Here is an 18,052-nt window from a genome sequence, read left to right as displayed (position 1 = left end):
ATGATGACGATCACAACAGTGGTGATAACGACTGAATATATCCATATATCCGAACGCTAATCGTAAATCTATTTATATCATCATTTCCTAATCACTTCACCAAATCAGCTATTTGCATCTTGCCACGCTTAATACATTTATAGGACAAGATTTCCTAATTTGTCAAAATCAGAAATTCGCAAAGCATAACTAGTTTAACAGCGGATTCTAAAAAATTATTAATAAATATGGTAAGAAAGAATATTGAATTGCGTAAGCGTAAGATGACAAGAGTAACATCCAGGGCATGAATTATGAACTATGTCTGTGCATTGTAATTGAAGAATAGCTGTGGTTATATGGAAGAAATGAACCACACAAGAAACAGACTTTTTTATTTGTTTATATTTTGTTATATCTAGACATACAGACAGACAGACAGACAGACAAACAGACAGACAGACAAACAGACAGACAGACAAACAGACAGAAAGACAAACAGACAGACAGTCAGACAGACCAAAAACACTTGATAGAATCATTTGTGTCAAAACAGCAGACATGTAAATCATTCCTTATAATAATAATAATAATGATGTCATTTTGAGTTTGAGATGGTAGATATAAATATGCCATTGATAGGATGTTTGTAAATAAGAAGCAAAACGAAAGAAGGAGGAAAATTAATACAGGAAACATTTCTAAAACCACGAACTAATTTTTTGTAACACGCATCTAACTAAACCAGGCAGTTTTTGTTCTTGAAATTACCGCAATAAATTTATAAATTAAAATGCCATATTTGCAAACAAACTGTTAATGAATTACAATAGGCCAATAATAGTACAAAGACCTCAGTCAATCAAAATATATATACACACACACATATATATGCGCACGCACGCACACACACACACACACACACACATTTTCAGTATATCAAGCATCACCGTACTTTTTTCGTTCACATTATGCAGTTCCTACTCACTCACGTGTCATTCATCCTGTACTTGTAATAACTTATAACGGTATTTCAACCGACTAAGCTAGCTCGCCGAATTACTGTAGTACTTTTTTGCACAGTAGTACTCTAGTACATAATTACTACTGCAGCAACCAATCAACATCTAGTATCACTACCTAGTAAAACAGATACATACCATAACGAGATTAATAACACTGCTATAAAATATTAAAAAACAAAAGTTAATAATAACAATAACAGTAATAAATAATAATAATAATGATAATAATAAATAATAATAATAATAATAATAATAAAGAAAAATATTATTAAGATGTTGGCTAGCATTCACCATATGATTCAGACCATTAGATTGAGATCTATTAATTTCTTCTATTTTTTTACTTCATCATTGGCTGATAAAAGGAAAAAATAATAAAAATTATTACATCACCTACCGTCAAAATAACTCCATAATTGTTGTTAATGTTGAAATTATATTATATTGTCATTATTATTATTATTATTATTATTATTATTATTATTATTATTATTATTATCATTATTATATTATCGTCACAACGTTATTATTAATATATCATTGTGATTTAATAATAATAATAATAAAAATAATAATAATAGTAATAGTAATAATAATAATAATAATAATATCATTATTTGCTTTCATCACTACTGCAATTATTAATTTTTCCATAAAAATTACTTAGAAAAACACTTTTAATGGCATTATTTTAGCGGCTTGACGAATGATGCGATTGCAAATCGAGACATCAAAGATGGATACAATCACGGATATATCGAGATATATCCGTGATTGCGATACAGCGATCCATCCTTGTAGTCAATCCTCTGTGGGAAAACTGCATGAAACCACATCTTTGGATAACTTGACGTGTCATTTTTTCGCAGCAGTAAACGTGTCATTCGCATCAATCCCAGATCTATGAGAGCAGTAACCAGCCGGTAGACAACATTTTAAAAGAATGAATAACCCAATTAAACAACCAACTTTGTTGTGGTTTAAGAATGATAAACAAAGCACGTACGTTTGCCGCTACATTTGGATTTTCCATCTGCATGTATCATTGTGATTGAATTTGGAGTTTCCATTTGCATGTATCATAGTGATTAAATTATATAAAAACAATAAGGACAAAAGCCTGTAAGTATTGAAAGCTGCTAAGTTTACTGTAAGATGAACCTTTCAAATTGTGTTTGTTTGAATCAGAAAGATTTTTAAGATTGAAAATTGCGACCATCGTATTGTAGGATATAGTTACAAATGTATTAGATTAGCAAATGCGCGATTATGTTAATCTTCTTCGTATAACCCGCTTGCAACCGGAGTATAAACAAAATCACAAAAAAAAGGTAGGTAGAGCAACTAGAAAAGCACATTACACATAATACAAAAAATACGGACGCAAAACTCATACAAGCAACATCAAAACACCACACAGCACAAGTATATGCACTTAAACATGCATAGGAGGAAGGAGCACACAGGATGGGAAAGAAAGAGGAGATAGGGTATAAAACATGAAACCTTTTGAACATAAACTATTAAATCAGCCTATTTCATTTCTCTACTCAAGACATCAAACTTAAATAAAACTGATAGCACAGCTGCCAGAAACAACAACATTAATTATATAATAATAATAATAATAATAATAATGATAATGATATTAATAAAAATATGATAATAATGTCATGACGTCATCGTCATTATGACATCACCCCACAGTACAGCATAAACAGTAGAAACAACTGCAACTTTTAGTTTATCTCTGGAAAAAAAATGTAACCAGCCTCACAAACTTTTTACATCCGGATCATTATAAACACCTGTAGACACCATATCAAGGTAATACATTCTACATAGGATTTCAGAGCCATCATCGTCGTCGTCGTCTTCATCATCATCGTCGTCCTCATCATCATCCTTCCTATCACCGTTATCACCATCACCATACCGACATCAATAATCATTGTTATCACCTTCCAAAAAAACACACCTTGAGGAGAATCCATGACAACATCCATGTTGAAATAATCATCCACTTTACTGCCCAGATTATTATTATTATTACTATTATTATTACTGTGATTATTATTGTTATTGTTGTTATTATTATTATTATTATTATTAGCGTTGTTGATGTTGTTGGTGAATCGATTTGGGAGGCTAAAACAACTGCCAAGGCCACTATCGCCACTGTTTTGTCTTGCGTGTACGTTGTTGTTCATGAAATTGTTGTTGTTGTTGATGACGTTGTTGTTGTTATTGTTGTTGTTGTTGAAATGAGACGGATGTATGGATGAAGATTGTTGCCCGAGAAACGCATCAACACCACTGATGTTGACAGCTGATGGAATAAATAACATGTTGTTGTTGTTGTTGCTAACTTTGTTAATGTTGTTGTTGTTGTTGCTAGTTATGTCTTCAATTGATTGTGCATTGGTGTTACTTAATGACTGTTGTTGCTGTTGTTGCGATGCGACTGTTGTTGCGACATTTTTGTTGTTGCTGTTGATTTTGATTTGTTGTTGCTGCTGCTGTTGATGATGAAGTCGTAGTTCTTGTATCAGTATCTGTTCCTGGATTTGAAAAAATTTATAAAATTCATTAGCATACCATGCAAAAAAATAACCAACCAACAAACCAACCAACTAACAAACAAACCAACTAACAAACCAACCAACCACCCAACCAACCACCCAACCTATCAACCAACAAACAAACCAACCAGCCAACCAACCAACCACCCAGCAACCAAACAACCAGCCAAACAATGAAATAAATAAATCAGCCAATAAATGCAATATCATTTTTATCAACTCTCTTTATTAACTTTGTACAGGCGTGTGGTGTAGGGCAACCAGCCAAAATAAAACAGGCAACTTTTTTTTTCAAAGAAAACTTTCTAAAAGTTTAAAAAGTAAGTCACTCAGAATAAAGAGAGAGAAAAAAGAGAAAAAGATCTAAATAGAAACCACTTAACAAGAAAGTGCCAGAAAAATTAGGTTTGCTGATGTTATAGCGTTGTTAGTGTAACTTGTTATTATTTGTTATTGCCATTGCTTTCATCATAATTCGTGATATTATTGTAGTTGTTGTAATCGTAAGAATTCATGATATTGTTGTAGTTTTTGTAATCGTAAGAACAGTTAAAGATGTGTAAGTGTGATAAGGATTTTGTATGTTATGAAATTTATATATTACTACTGCTGTCGCTAGTAGTGCTACCACTGTTACTACCATTACCACTACTACTTCTACTACTACTACCACTACTACTACTTTTACTTCTATACTACCACCACTTTACTATTACTACTACTACTACTACCACTTCTACTACTACTTCTACTGCTATTCTTACTACTACTACTACCACTTCTACTGCTACTACTATCACTTCTACTACTGCTAATACTACTACCACTACTACTACTATTACTACTATTAGTGCTAGTACATAATAATTTAGAGAAGATCACAAATTAAAATCCCAAACCAAACGGCATGTAAATAACTGCCTACCTATACTTCCTTAACAAACAAAACCGACATTAATTAATTTATTTATAAATAATCAATTTAACTAAAAACACCATAAAGGATTGATTAAATAATTAATAATAAAACTAAAAAGGATAGATATACCGTACAAAAAACCGGTATTTTCTCAAAACCTAACAAATTAAATTGTATTTATAAATAATCAATTTAACTAAAAACACCATAAAGGATTGATTAATTAATTAATTAATAATAAAACTAAAAAGGATAGATATACCGTACAAAAAACCGGTATTTTCTCAAAACCTAACAATTAAATTGTATCAGTTTAAAATCACAAAAAGAAAGAAACACCATTGAATGAAGCGAGTGTAGAAATTAGATTAACAAAAACAAATTCTCCTCTTGTAGATAAGAAGTTATCAAGGGCTCCCATATAATGTACACACATTCAACAAACAAATACATACGTATGTACGCTGCTCTATAAAAACTATATTTAACAATAAATTATTTAAAACATCATCCTATTAAGCATTGCAATTCGGATAGCATCTATGAGGAGGTTCTCTGGACAGCTAAACACAAAAAAAAATAGTTTTTGATTTCTCATTTTCTGGCACGTTTAAGATGGTTTCATGTATTTCTGCATGTGTGTACGTGTGTTTGTGTATGTTTATGTGTGTGTGTAGTTTTAATGTCGATTTAATTAAGACATACATCAGAACTTTTACCGATAACTACATTGACTGATGGAAGATATAAAAAGGCGTATTAATTAAAATGTTCGTGAACGTGTGTATGCTCTAGTGAATAAGTGCATAATTAATTAATTAATTAATCAATTAATTAATTAAGAGTCATTAATGTTGATTTAGTTAATAAGACATCACACCCATAATTTAATCGTTAGATCACTAGCTAATGGAATAAGAAAAGTGTAATTTAAGCTCTGAGCGCAGTTGGATTGAAATAGAAGTAGAAATAGTGTAACAAAAAGAAGCTCTGAAACGCAGAAATGTCAAAAAACAGGAGAACAATGGTATTTCTAAAATAACTTCAACTACCAATCTTTGTCATTATCAATAATCAAGCTGACAAATAAACCAAACAAATGAAATGATAAACGTACATCAAGAACATACTGCAAGGAGAATAAATTACTAGAGTACATTTGGAAAGCTATATACATCATATTGTATTGTATAACCCCACCTACCTATGCATGCATGTATGCAAAACTAAATTGAATGAAAAAGAATTCTATGTGTGATTGTATGTATGTATATGTGAAAATAAAAGTTAAGAATAGTGAGTGATTCGTATTTCGAAAGAGAGAAGGAGAGAGAGAGAGAGAGAGAGAGAGAGAGAGAGAGAAAGAGAGAGAGAGAGAGAGAGTAAAGAAAGAGATTGGGGTGTAACTTATTGACTCTTATGAAGACACTGTCACAATAAACTTATAAATCAAATTCTGTAACAGTCAGCGGTCATGAAAACTATTATTGTTTAAAAAACAGAACCCATGAATCAGATCAAGCAGGATCAATAGTTTGAATATAACGCTGTGGAATATTCATCGTTGCAAAGTAAACTAAAGTCCTATGTATTTTTCCATTTATTTCGTTTGTTTAAAAAATTACCGACAGAAATCTTACAAGCCTAAAGAGGTCGAAACCAAGATAATGAAGTGATATTAAGCAGAAAGAATTAAATTTCAAGAGTTCCTCTAAATTAAATATAATTCAATGAAGATCCTATGAGTCTTATTAGCTAATTAACATCAACAAAATATATAGAATCAATAAAATAGTATTAAATTGTTAAGAAGACCTAAATTTGTAAAGAAAAAGTAAAATTATTTGAAAGCGTAATAAACAAATCTCCCGTAATTTTTCTCTTTCCGAATAAAACAATTCTACAATTCTACTCTCTTTTTTCCTCTTTTTTTTCCTTATCCTTCTCTCTCTATCTCTTTTCATCATTCTTTATCTCTCTCTCTCTCTCTCTCTCTCTCTCTCTCTCTCTCTCTCTCTCTCTCTCTCTCTCTCTCAGGTAAAACTATTCTCACACACCATATTTTCCTTGCTTCACCTAACGTCACAAGATGCAGAAACAACTTTAGCCTAACTTCTCTCTCTAATCGATAGCAACTTTGACAGGACAGATCACATCAGTAATTTTTTAATTTCTCACAAATGAAAACAAAAAACGACATCTCCAAACATCTAGATGCATACACAACACGGAACAAAAAGCGATGAGTATGGGAATACAATTTTCAAAACTCAAATGAACATGCAGATAATAAGTAATCAGAATTTGGTTGGTCAAAGTGTGTGTGTGTGGTGTGTGTGTGTGTGTGTGTGTGCGCGCGTGTATTGTATAAACAGGCATCATAATATGATATTAAAAAGCATGGCAAAGCATACAAATGCAAACTTAACGAAACTGACTATCTTGTGAAAATCCTAAGAGGCATAAAAAAACAAAAACAAACAAAAATTAGGCAAAGTTACATGAAATTATAGCAGCAAAAAATAGAAAGACGCAAAAAAATAACCCATTGACACTCAGATAACCAACCTTCCCATCACACAATAAAGCAAACAAACATACAAAGTGACAAACGCCACAAAAAAAACAAACATATAGACAAACAACTAACCAAAAAAATAAAATTAGAAAAACAAACAATCAAAGAGCACACATACGAAGCAACAAACAAACCAACAAATAAACAAACCAACAAATAAACAAACCAACAAATAAACAAACCAACAAATAAACAAACCAACAAACAAACATACATACACACATACACACATATATACAAAGAAAGAGACTTAGAATGAATGGCATGTAAAACCTATGGTATACATCAGTAACCAACCCTTCATTATGTTCCCTTCCTTACTTAAAATGACATATCCCTAACAACTGTTCCTCTGCAGCTTCCTAGGCCAAACATTTATTACAATTATACATTACTACTATGATATATTTACAATTCCTTCAATGCCTCTCCTCTCTCTCTTTCTCTCTCTCGCTTTCTCTCCCTATTCCCACAGTCATTCCACACATCCGGAAACAAACACACGCACAGATGATATATATACTAAAATATACTCACCGACAAACAAATATAGGCGTAAACACATTCATTCATACACATATATACATACACTTATGTACGCGCACAGTACAGCAAACACACACACACACCAAACACATGCATATATATATATATATATATATATATATAATATATATATACCAACACACATATATATATATATATATAATATATATATACCAACACACATTCATATATGCATACATAAACTAAAAGCCTACTAACACATAAATGGATTCCAACAAGCGCAAACAAACAAAACAAATGAACAACAGAAGAAAGAAAATGCATGTACCAGTGGATGAATGAATGAATGAATGAATGAATGAATGAATGAATGAACGAGCATGAATGAATGAATAAAGGAATAAATGAGTGAGTGAATAAATGAATGAATGAATGAATAAATGAATGAATGAACAAAGGAAATTTAGTAAAAAAATGCATCAGGCTAATTGAGTAGAAATTAACTGATTGATAAGCAAACATGCTTCCAGCAAACCAGTGCACAGTTAAGATAAAGAACAAATCAATAACTGAATAATTAACCTTGCAGGATAGAAAACAAGAAAATAAACGCCATACACCGCGCGTATAAAATAATCCTGTATGTGCGTGCATTCTTTAATAACAATGCTTGTGGTTGTGAGACACGTGTGTGTGTGTTTGTGTGTGTGCGCGCGCGCGCGAGCGTGTCTACGTGAATAAGAGATAAGAGGGGATTTGTTAGCATTAAAACGGTAATGCAGTGTATTAGCTTGTAGGTTTTTATCTAATGCAATCATATCAAATGATGATAATGTGAAAATGAATGTGCGGTGCTTCTGGTATATGTATCCGGGTATGCGTAAAAGTGTTCGTTCATACGCACGCATACGTCTCCAAGCGCGTATGAACGTATGCACGCACGCATTAGAGCGTTTGTTTGCTCTTTATAATTGTTTGAGATGTTATCAAAGATGTTAAGCACTGATTAAAAAAGCATGCCTGTATGTTTACATTTGCCTCGCCGGTATGCAACGCAATGAGGGATGTTAAAAATTAGTGTACAAACATTTTGTTTTGTTTTCTCTCTCTGTGTGTGTGTGTGAGTGTGTGTTTACAATATGTGTAACATGCACAGCACACTTTGAAATGCACATTTTACTATTACTTTCTTATCTCAATATTCTTTCTACTTCTTTCTCTCTCACTCTCAACCTTTTAAATTTCTCTCTCTCTCTCTCTCTCTCTCTCTCTCTCATTCTCTCTCTCTCATTCTCTTTTTTAAACACATTCAATCATTTTTCTTTACTACCAAGCTTGTATTCGGATTTTCCATTCGCTTTCGTCCTCTCAATCTTTTGTAATCCACCAAAGCAGAAAACACAAAAATGAAATTGAAGGGTTGAAAATGTCAAAAATAAAACAACAACAAACCTACAACAAACAACTGTAACGCACGGTCAGAAACAATAACAAAAACATCTACAACATACAGAAAGAAGTAACCATCTAACATTAAGGCAGAGTTATATATCGATATATCATACGATGTATCACACGAAGAATGACATATTAATTTTCCATCATCTGTAAAGATTACCTTCCTCAATTGCAATATTATTATACGTCAGTGACTTCTTTAAACCTGCAAGAAACAAGAGAACATTGCAAATAATTATTACTTGCTAGTGTGCTTTGCATCGATATGCCTAAGATAACATAGCATCAACCAGTGCCACACAGAAACTAACGCATACATAAAAACGGGCATGTTATAATATATACACAGGTACATATGCAAACATAGGCAAACATACTTAAATAAATACACACACACACACATACACACACATACATACACATGGATACGCAATATGAACTCAAACATAAGAAGAACATCACTTCATAGCAGGCACAAATATCATTTATTATAGTTTAAATGTTACAGTTGGTCCTCAATTCAATGCTACTTCACCACCATCATCTTTCATGTGATTTCATACATACAATACATACAATACAAACAATACAAAATGATACAATGCAGAGTGTTGTTGGCACAGTGGGCAAGCGTTTCAACAGATGCTCTTCATGTCCAATTGTATAAACATAACGGACAAGCAGATACACAGACATAAACAAGCAAAAACACAACTATGGAAGAACAAACATACATGCAAACATACATACGAAACGAGTGATTTTGTAACAAAAAAAAAAAAAAAACGAAAAATGTTATAAAGTTGACCAGAATAAAATTTATGAAATTTATTGAGGGTACAAACGAACATTCATACACACACACACGCATACATAAATACAAACAAACATACAAACACAGCCAATCAAGTAGACAGTAGTACACGTAAACAAAACAATTAGACCAACGAGAAACACACAGCAACCTATCATATATTTTTCATTAATTACCATTATCAACTTATAAACATAAACATGTGAGAGTGGGTAAGAAAATTGTACACTTGCATTTATGTACACAGTATTACAAACTTACGTACACACATATACAACTTACGCACATACACATAAAACTTACGTACGCACACACACACATACAACTTGCGTACATACACATACAACTTGCGTACATACACATACAACTTGCGTACATACACATACAACTTACGTACATACACATACAATTTACGTACATACACATACAACTTACGTACATACACATACAACTTACGTACGCACACACATACAACTTATGTACGCACACACATACAACATACATGGCATTTTTAAACACATGTGTGCGTGAATATTTGTATGCAGCATTGTATTGACTTATTAATGGTCAGTTTACTAATGAGTTTTGTCTACCACAGAGCAATAAAAATGTATTTGAAATATATTGGAATAATTTAAGCACAAACATGAACGAACGAATGAATGACAGAAAGAATGAATGAATGAAGCAACGGACAAACGAATGAGTGAATGAATGAATGAACAAATGAGTGAGTGGATGAATGAATGAATGAATGAATGAATGAATGAATGAATGAATGAACGAATGAATGATTAAGGATCACTGTACCACCTCTGCCATATCTGCTCTTTCAATTAAAAACACACAAACACGTTAAACTATTGTTAACGTTGATGTTAATGTTGTTAATGTAATTGTTGAAGAGGTTAATGTTGTTTTGATCGCTATGGTTGCTGGTGATGTTCTGGCAAATGATGTTGATGCCATTAAGGTTGTTGTAGTTGATGTTGTTAATGAAAAACTCCTGCTAAAGTTTTGGTATCTATAGTTTAGTATGTAATGTCATTTTTTATGTCTGTACGTGTGTGTGTATGTGTGTGTAACTGTAAGTATATAAGCATGCATGTGTGTTTATATAAAAGTGTGTGAGTGTATGTGTGTGAATGTGTGTGTTTATGCGTGAGTGTGTGTGCGTGTGTATGTGTGTGAATCTACACAGCTGTGATTGTAGTCAGCTGTTTATGAAGACTGTCTTCAATTCATCAGCCTCACTCATTCACTCAACATTCATCCATCTTCACAAGTACTGACCATTGTAATACATCAAAAGATGTCTGTGTTTATTTTACATACATACATTCTTCACACACACGCACATGTATGTACACAAACAAACACACACACCACACAAACACGTAAAAGAACACAGAAATAATTTTTAAAAAATTGAAAAAATATAATTTAAATTAGACTAACTAAAAATATTATGAACTGAAATTAATAAAAAATATTAAGCAGAATTTTATTCATCAAAAAATTTAATGGATAAGAAACAAAAAAGGTTATCAGAAAAAGACACACACACACCACACACACACACACACGACTATATAGTGAATATATATTAAAATTTATTAACATTTGCTTATAAATAAAGCAGAGATAGATGAATGCAGATAAGTGCAGTCAAGTAATAAGTTAAATGCTAATGACAGTAATAAGGTTAATAATAATAAAACTATATAAAAACATAATATTAATAATAATAACAATAATAATAAATAACAGTAACAACAACAACAACAAAGAACAATATAGTTGAAATAAAAACCATTTTTTAAAGTAAATAACCCGGCAACGAGGTTGAACTAAGAACGAAAAGTAAGCATCGAAAAGAAAGTCAAATAGATTGTATGTATTAAATTTTTTGTCATTATTACTCATTTATATTTATTATAACTAATACTGCCGCTACTACTACCACTACTACTACTACTACTATTACTACTACAACTATTACTAACAACAATAACACTAACACCATTGCGATTATTATAATTATAACTTGCGACCTGATGGCTGAATGGGATAGCATGCGAAGTGGTGGTTGATGCGACTCGGGTTTGAATGCAAAAAGATTCGCTCAGTCACGTGTGTGTGTGTGTGTGTTTATTGCGTGGATTCATTGATTGATCAGGCATTGCAACACCATAGAGATTAACAAACGGTATCAAATTTCAATATAACTTGAAAACATACCCCGAATGCTACTACTACCACTACCACCAAAGTACTACTACTACTACTACTACTTCTGATAATAATAATTATAATAATAATAGTAATAATAAAAAGTATTAACAATCTATAATGGAAAAGCAAATTGATAAAAGGTCTAAAAAACTGTATTGACAGTTATATTGAGTTATCTTCATCAGATGCGAATTAAGATGAAAGATGATAATGTTGTTGCGCTCATCATATCATATCATATCGGTATCATATCGTATCGTATCATATCATATCGGTATCATATCGTATAGTATCATATCGGTATCAAATCGTATCATATCATATCATATCATATCATATCATATCATATCATATCATATCGGCATTATATAATATCATATCGTAATGTATTGTATCGGTTCATATTATATTCATAATTTATATCATATATCATATCATATAATATAATATCTATTATTATTATTATTATTATTATTATTATTATTATTATTATTATTATTATTATTATTATTACATCATATATCATAACCACCATCATCTTCGCCATCATCATCGTCCTCATTTTAGATAACACCTATAAATAATAATTTGGTTTAATTAATATTAATTGAAGTTGTTTATGTGCAACGGTTGTGATTATGATCAGCCCATATCATCAAAATCATCGCCACTACTATCAACATCATCATTTTCATCATCATCTTCTTCTTCATCATCATCATAATCTTCATCATCATCACCATCATGATCATCATCATCTTCTTCATCATCTTCTTCTTCATCATCACCGTAATCACCGTGGTAGTTTTCATCATCATATCTTACCTTCTTCCTACTTCAATTCAAAATTCAATTATGCATTTTAGTATCAAATTTTTACATTTGCTCTCTCTTTTTCTCTCTTTCTCTCTCTCTCTCTCTCTCTCTCTCATCAGCTCTCTGTCCACAGCATTAGATTTCATTGTCTTTCCACACTGGACTGCCCAAGGCAACAAACACTAAATATGAATTAAATATATATATAATATTACATATTATACATATATTAAATATACATTACATGTGTACATTTACATATGTTATATATACATTTTATATATAAAATAATGTATATAAAATAATATATATATATATACATATATATATATAACATTTATATATGAATAAAATATATAGTGTATTTACAACTAGCAAAAAATATTATACGAGCCAGTCGATCCGATCCACCACAGATGAGCATGAAATAAGAAAAAATAAGTTGACAAAGAAAACAATAAAAAAGATTGAGTGAGAGAGAAAGAGAGAGAGAGAGAGAGAGAGAGAGAAAGAGAGAGAGAGAGAGAGAGAGAGGGAGAGAAAGAGAAAGAGAGAGAAAGAAAGAACACAAGCCTGATCAACTGGCCATTCAGTTATGTTCCAAGAAAAGCAAAAATTTTTTACTAAAGAGATAAAACTTTCTCAAAATGTGTGAATATGGTGAGAACAAAAGTTGACTGGTGGATATTGGAAACAAAAATAACTTAATAATTCAATTTTCAAATTTAATAGCGAAGTACGCACGAACACGCACACACACACAAAGACACACACACAAAGACACACACAGAAAGACACACACACACACAGAAAGACACACACACACACATATATTGCTAGCGTTGTACTAGTACAACGTGTTTCGAGATGCTGAAGTTTAAAATTGAATTTCTAACATTTTCAACTAACTTTAGCGAAAGCTTTTAATAATTTAATTAATATTTTATTTTGGTTTTAACATTTAAATAGTTTTTAGTCTAAAACGATAAATTTTAAACGTTTTTTAACTTCTTCTTAGATAATTCTTATTAAATCCATTTTTAAACAAAACATTAAGGAATAAAACTTTAATAATTATGTCAATAGCTAAATTAAAATTTAATAGACTTGAACTACTTTCACTTAATTGTCGGAAATTTGTTGTTCCTCGAAAGGTCAGAAAAACTCTTTTTACACACAGGCTGTGGAAACCAAGTAAAGAACGAGGGTGGTTTAATAAAATAACTCGCTGTTTGCTCAATGAAGCTAAATCTGAATGTGAATCAGATCAATATTCAAATAAATGCCTCAAAATTGCTGAAATAAATATCAATGGTCTCGGTAAAAAGTATACATTCGTGAAGGACATAATTACAGATCACGAAATTGATATCATGGCAGTATGTGAGAGTAGACATTCAAGTTCAGAGGATGTTGTCTTGCGCAGAATGGTTCCTGAGGGTTATTGTTGTCTGGATGTTGCACGTAAGGTGAATGATGATAAAGTGATAAAAGGAATTGCTCCTGTTGGTGGTGGTGTGGCCGTTGTTGTCAGAGAAAGCATGAAACCAACAATGATTGAACTGGTTCATGATCTGAAGACTTTTGAATATATATGTATATCCCGCTTTCCAAAAAAATTTAAACGAGTTTTACTTTTAAATATTTATCGTCCGGGCTCTCAGCAGGTCACAAACTGTTTTTATACTGAAATTCAGTTGATATTTGAAGGTCTTGAAATGCAACATGGTCATATCATTATAACTGGTGATCTAAATATTCATTTCGAGGATGAAACAAATTCGCATGACATGCGTTTACTGACATTGATGGACGCTTTTGGGTACAAACAACATGTCATGTCTTCAACACATGTTTTGGGAGGCACCCTTGATGTTATCATTACGAAAGAGAATGAAATCATAAAAACAGTTGACGTTCTCCCACCAACATTGTCGGATCATGGACTGGTACTGGCTGAATTTGTTATAGCGGTAGATAGAAGTATTCCTGTTCTTACAAAGTTGATTCGCAGTTTCAAAAAGTTTGATAAACAAATTTTCCAGAAGGAGTTGTTGGACAGTGATTTATGCTGTGAGGATTCATTTTCCGGGTTTGATGTTGATCGGCTGTTCCAGACATATGAAGCAACATTTCGTTCATTGACTGATAGATTTGCCCCAGTCAGGAAAATCACAGTACGTGCTCTAAAACCTCTCTGGTTTGACAATGAATGCCTGAACAAAAAACGAGAGGCTCGCAAACTAGAGAACATCTTTCGATTAAAACGAGATGATGAGACTCGTAGAGCTTGGACGACAGTACTGAAACAAAAACATGATCTGTTCATGTAAAAAGAAAGGATGTATTGGCAGTCAGTTGTTTCATCGAATGTCAAGAACCCTAAGGGGCAGTGGAAAGTTATATCAGCATTGCTCGGGAGGAATGAAACTTTCAAGCCTAGCAAGATTTGAAATATATTGTTAAAAAGACAGAGCCAGCACATATCGATGATCTTTGTAGACCACAATCTCCTGTCGTCAGAGAAGTTAGCTGTCATTTTGACCAGTTTGAGATTGTCGCACCAGATGAGGTGGCAAAAATAATGTCATTGATGCCAGCAAAAAGTTGTGGTACTAACCCTACACCATCTTTCTTGATCAAAGAATTTTCTGGTATTCTGATGCCATATCTATGTGCATTATGTAATGCATCACTACAATCGTCATGTCTGCCGGAGAGTCAAAAAAGGGCTATCATACTTCCTAAGCTAAAAAAAAAGCTGGTTCCGATGCGAGTGATGTTAGGAGCTATCGGCCGATTTCAAACCTCACGTTTGTTTCCAAGCTCATTGAAAAATTGGTGGCCAAACAATTGATCGCATACTTGAAATTAAACTGACTTTTCCCTGAACTTCAATCAGGTTTTTGCTCTGGACGCTCAACTGAGACAGCGATTCTAAAGGTCTTCAATGATGTTCATGAGGCTATTGATTCTGGTAGTATCTCTCTCTTGGCTCTGCTCGATGTCAGAGCTGCTTTTGATACGGTCAACCACAAGCTCCTTCTTGATTGACTTGCAAAGTCATATGGCTTGGGTGGAATGGTCCTTGCCTGGTTTGAATCCTATTTGTCTGACAGATCGCAAACGGTATGTGTTGATGGCTCTGATCCTGCTTCCTCCCCACTGTTGAAAGGAGTTCCACAGGGATCAATTCTGGGACCCCTGCTTTATGTTCTCAGATATGGTGGAAGTTGTTGAGTCATCGGGTTTGAAATGTCACCTTTACGCAGATGATATACAGCTGTATAGTTACTGTAATATCAAAGAAAAACAGGAACTAGCGGACAGAACTCAAACAGGTGTCAGAACTGTCTCAGAATGGATGCTGGCAAATGGATTGAAGCTGAATATTGACAAGACAAAATACATCTGGTTGGGTACTCGTCAAAAATTAACTGGTATTTAGGAATATGTAGAGCCAGTCAAAAATCTTGGTGTTTCGATAGATCCTGAATTGAAGATGAATAAACATGTGAAAAATGTCTGCCGATCATGTTTTTACCAATTGCGCCAAATCAGACGTATAAAAAAGTACCTGAAAAATGAATGCTTAATTTCATTTGAGCACAGTTTCATTTGTGGAAGAATGGATTACTGCAGTTCAATCCTCTATGGTACAAGCTTGTATCTTTAAAACTGCATACAGTCTATTCTGAACACTGCAGCAAGAATAATTGCTGGTGTAACAAAATATGAATCTGTTTCATCATATATGCGAAATGAGTTTCACTGGTTGCCAGTTTGTTATAGAATCGAATTCAGAATAGGAATGTTTACAAGAGACAGTTTGATGGGGCTTGGTCCTCGATACCTTCAACAGCTGATCGTGCCTGTCCCTACGGCTGCCGGGGGGCGAAAACTTAGATCCTCTGCCAAAAAGAAACTTGTTGTTCCTAGGTTCAGGACAGAAAATTATGGACGGCGTCGTTTCTCCGTGGCTGCAGCGGAGGTTTGGAATAAACTGCCCGATGATGTCGTTGATAGTATGGATGAAAGAGACATGTTCCGAAAACGACTTAAACATCACTTTTTTGACCGGCAGCTTCTCGAACAGCGCCTCTGAGTTTTACATAGAGGGGCGCTATATAAATTCTCCATACCATACCATACCGTACCATATATATATATATATATATATATATATATATATATTTAAAATTGTAAAAAAAGAGATTAATATTATCAAAAAAAAATAAATAAAATGATATTCAATGATTTATGCAATGATGAAACTTTACTATTACAGGTGAGAATGACAGAATATAGAAACATCACTCTGAGGGTAGAGATTATTAAATCATAAAACATAATCTTAAAATAAATAATCCTATAAAAATGTACTGCAGTATATATACTATATATAAATTTATTAAAAGTGTGTATATATTTGACTGTTTGCTTGTTTGTTTGTATGTATGTGTGTGTGTGTGTGTGCGTAAGCGCATGTGTGAGTATGCGCGTGTGTACACGTGTGTACCATCATAAGTTATTATTACCATCACCCAGAGAAAGAAGAATAACAAAAACAAGTAAAATGAACTGAAAAGAGTGAATTAAAAGTTAATCGAGATAAAAAATATACAGTACTTCTAAGTCCTAGCATCAATTGCCACAGTATGAACAAATAAGGCTCCAGTATATTTACGTATTGTATGTATGTAAGTACGGTTAAAACCGAAGACAAAGGCATACACAAACATAAACAAACACACGCAAACATACACACATTTGAATCTCTTTATTTCTACATTATGCCACGCATACATTCAAACAATTTAATTTATAATACATTTGTCATTTGTAAAAAAAATATATATAACTATCAACATAACATACTATCACATTGTTGTTATCATTGTTATTGTTTTCATCATATATCAAAAACATCATCATCATGCCTATCTATCTATCTATCTTCCATCCATCCATCCATCTATGTAATTTTAAGTTACACCAACTAAGTAACTCACTGTGCCTAAGAACTTTGTATAAAGAAACTATATGAACCAAACCTGCACTGAAGATGATTTGTGAAAAATTGAAAGAAGGCCTATCTGCATGATGAACTTGGATAACGACAGTTTCATTAAATTTTCA

At 32.5% G+C, this 18,052-nt stretch overlaps 2 protein-coding genes across 2 annotated transcripts; one reads left to right on the top strand and one right to left on the bottom strand.

Moving 5' to 3' along the window:
• Positions 1-1,750: 1,750 nt before the first annotated feature.
• HELRODRAFT_179974 (hypothetical protein) lies at positions 1,751-3,352 on the bottom strand (the record flags this gene model as incomplete). The annotated part of the gene is made up of 2 exons (XM_009028754.1): positions 1,751-1,905; positions 2,983-3,352. 2 exons carry the CDS (start codon positions 3,350-3,352, stop codon positions 1,751-1,753), a joined length of 525 nt encoding a protein of 174 aa, XP_009027002.1.
• A 10,637-nt stretch (positions 3,353-13,989) lies between these two features.
• HELRODRAFT_179973 (hypothetical protein) lies at positions 13,990-17,258 on the top strand (the record flags this gene model as incomplete). Its single annotated transcript, XM_009028753.1, has 3 exons — positions 13,990-14,986; positions 15,816-15,856; positions 17,202-17,258. 3 exons carry the CDS (start codon positions 13,990-13,992, stop codon positions 17,256-17,258), a joined length of 1,095 nt encoding a protein of 364 aa, XP_009027001.1.
• Between the last annotated feature and the right edge of the window lie 794 nt (positions 17,259-18,052).

The sequence above is a fragment of the Helobdella robusta genome (genome assembly GCF_000326865.2).
Source record: "Helobdella robusta unplaced genomic scaffold HELROscaffold_58, whole genome shotgun sequence".
Classification (NCBI taxonomy): domain Eukaryota; kingdom Metazoa; phylum Annelida; class Clitellata; order Rhynchobdellida; family Glossiphoniidae; genus Helobdella; species Helobdella robusta.
Note: the sequence above shows the minus strand (reverse complement) of the source record. Positions and strands in the feature narration are given on the sequence as shown.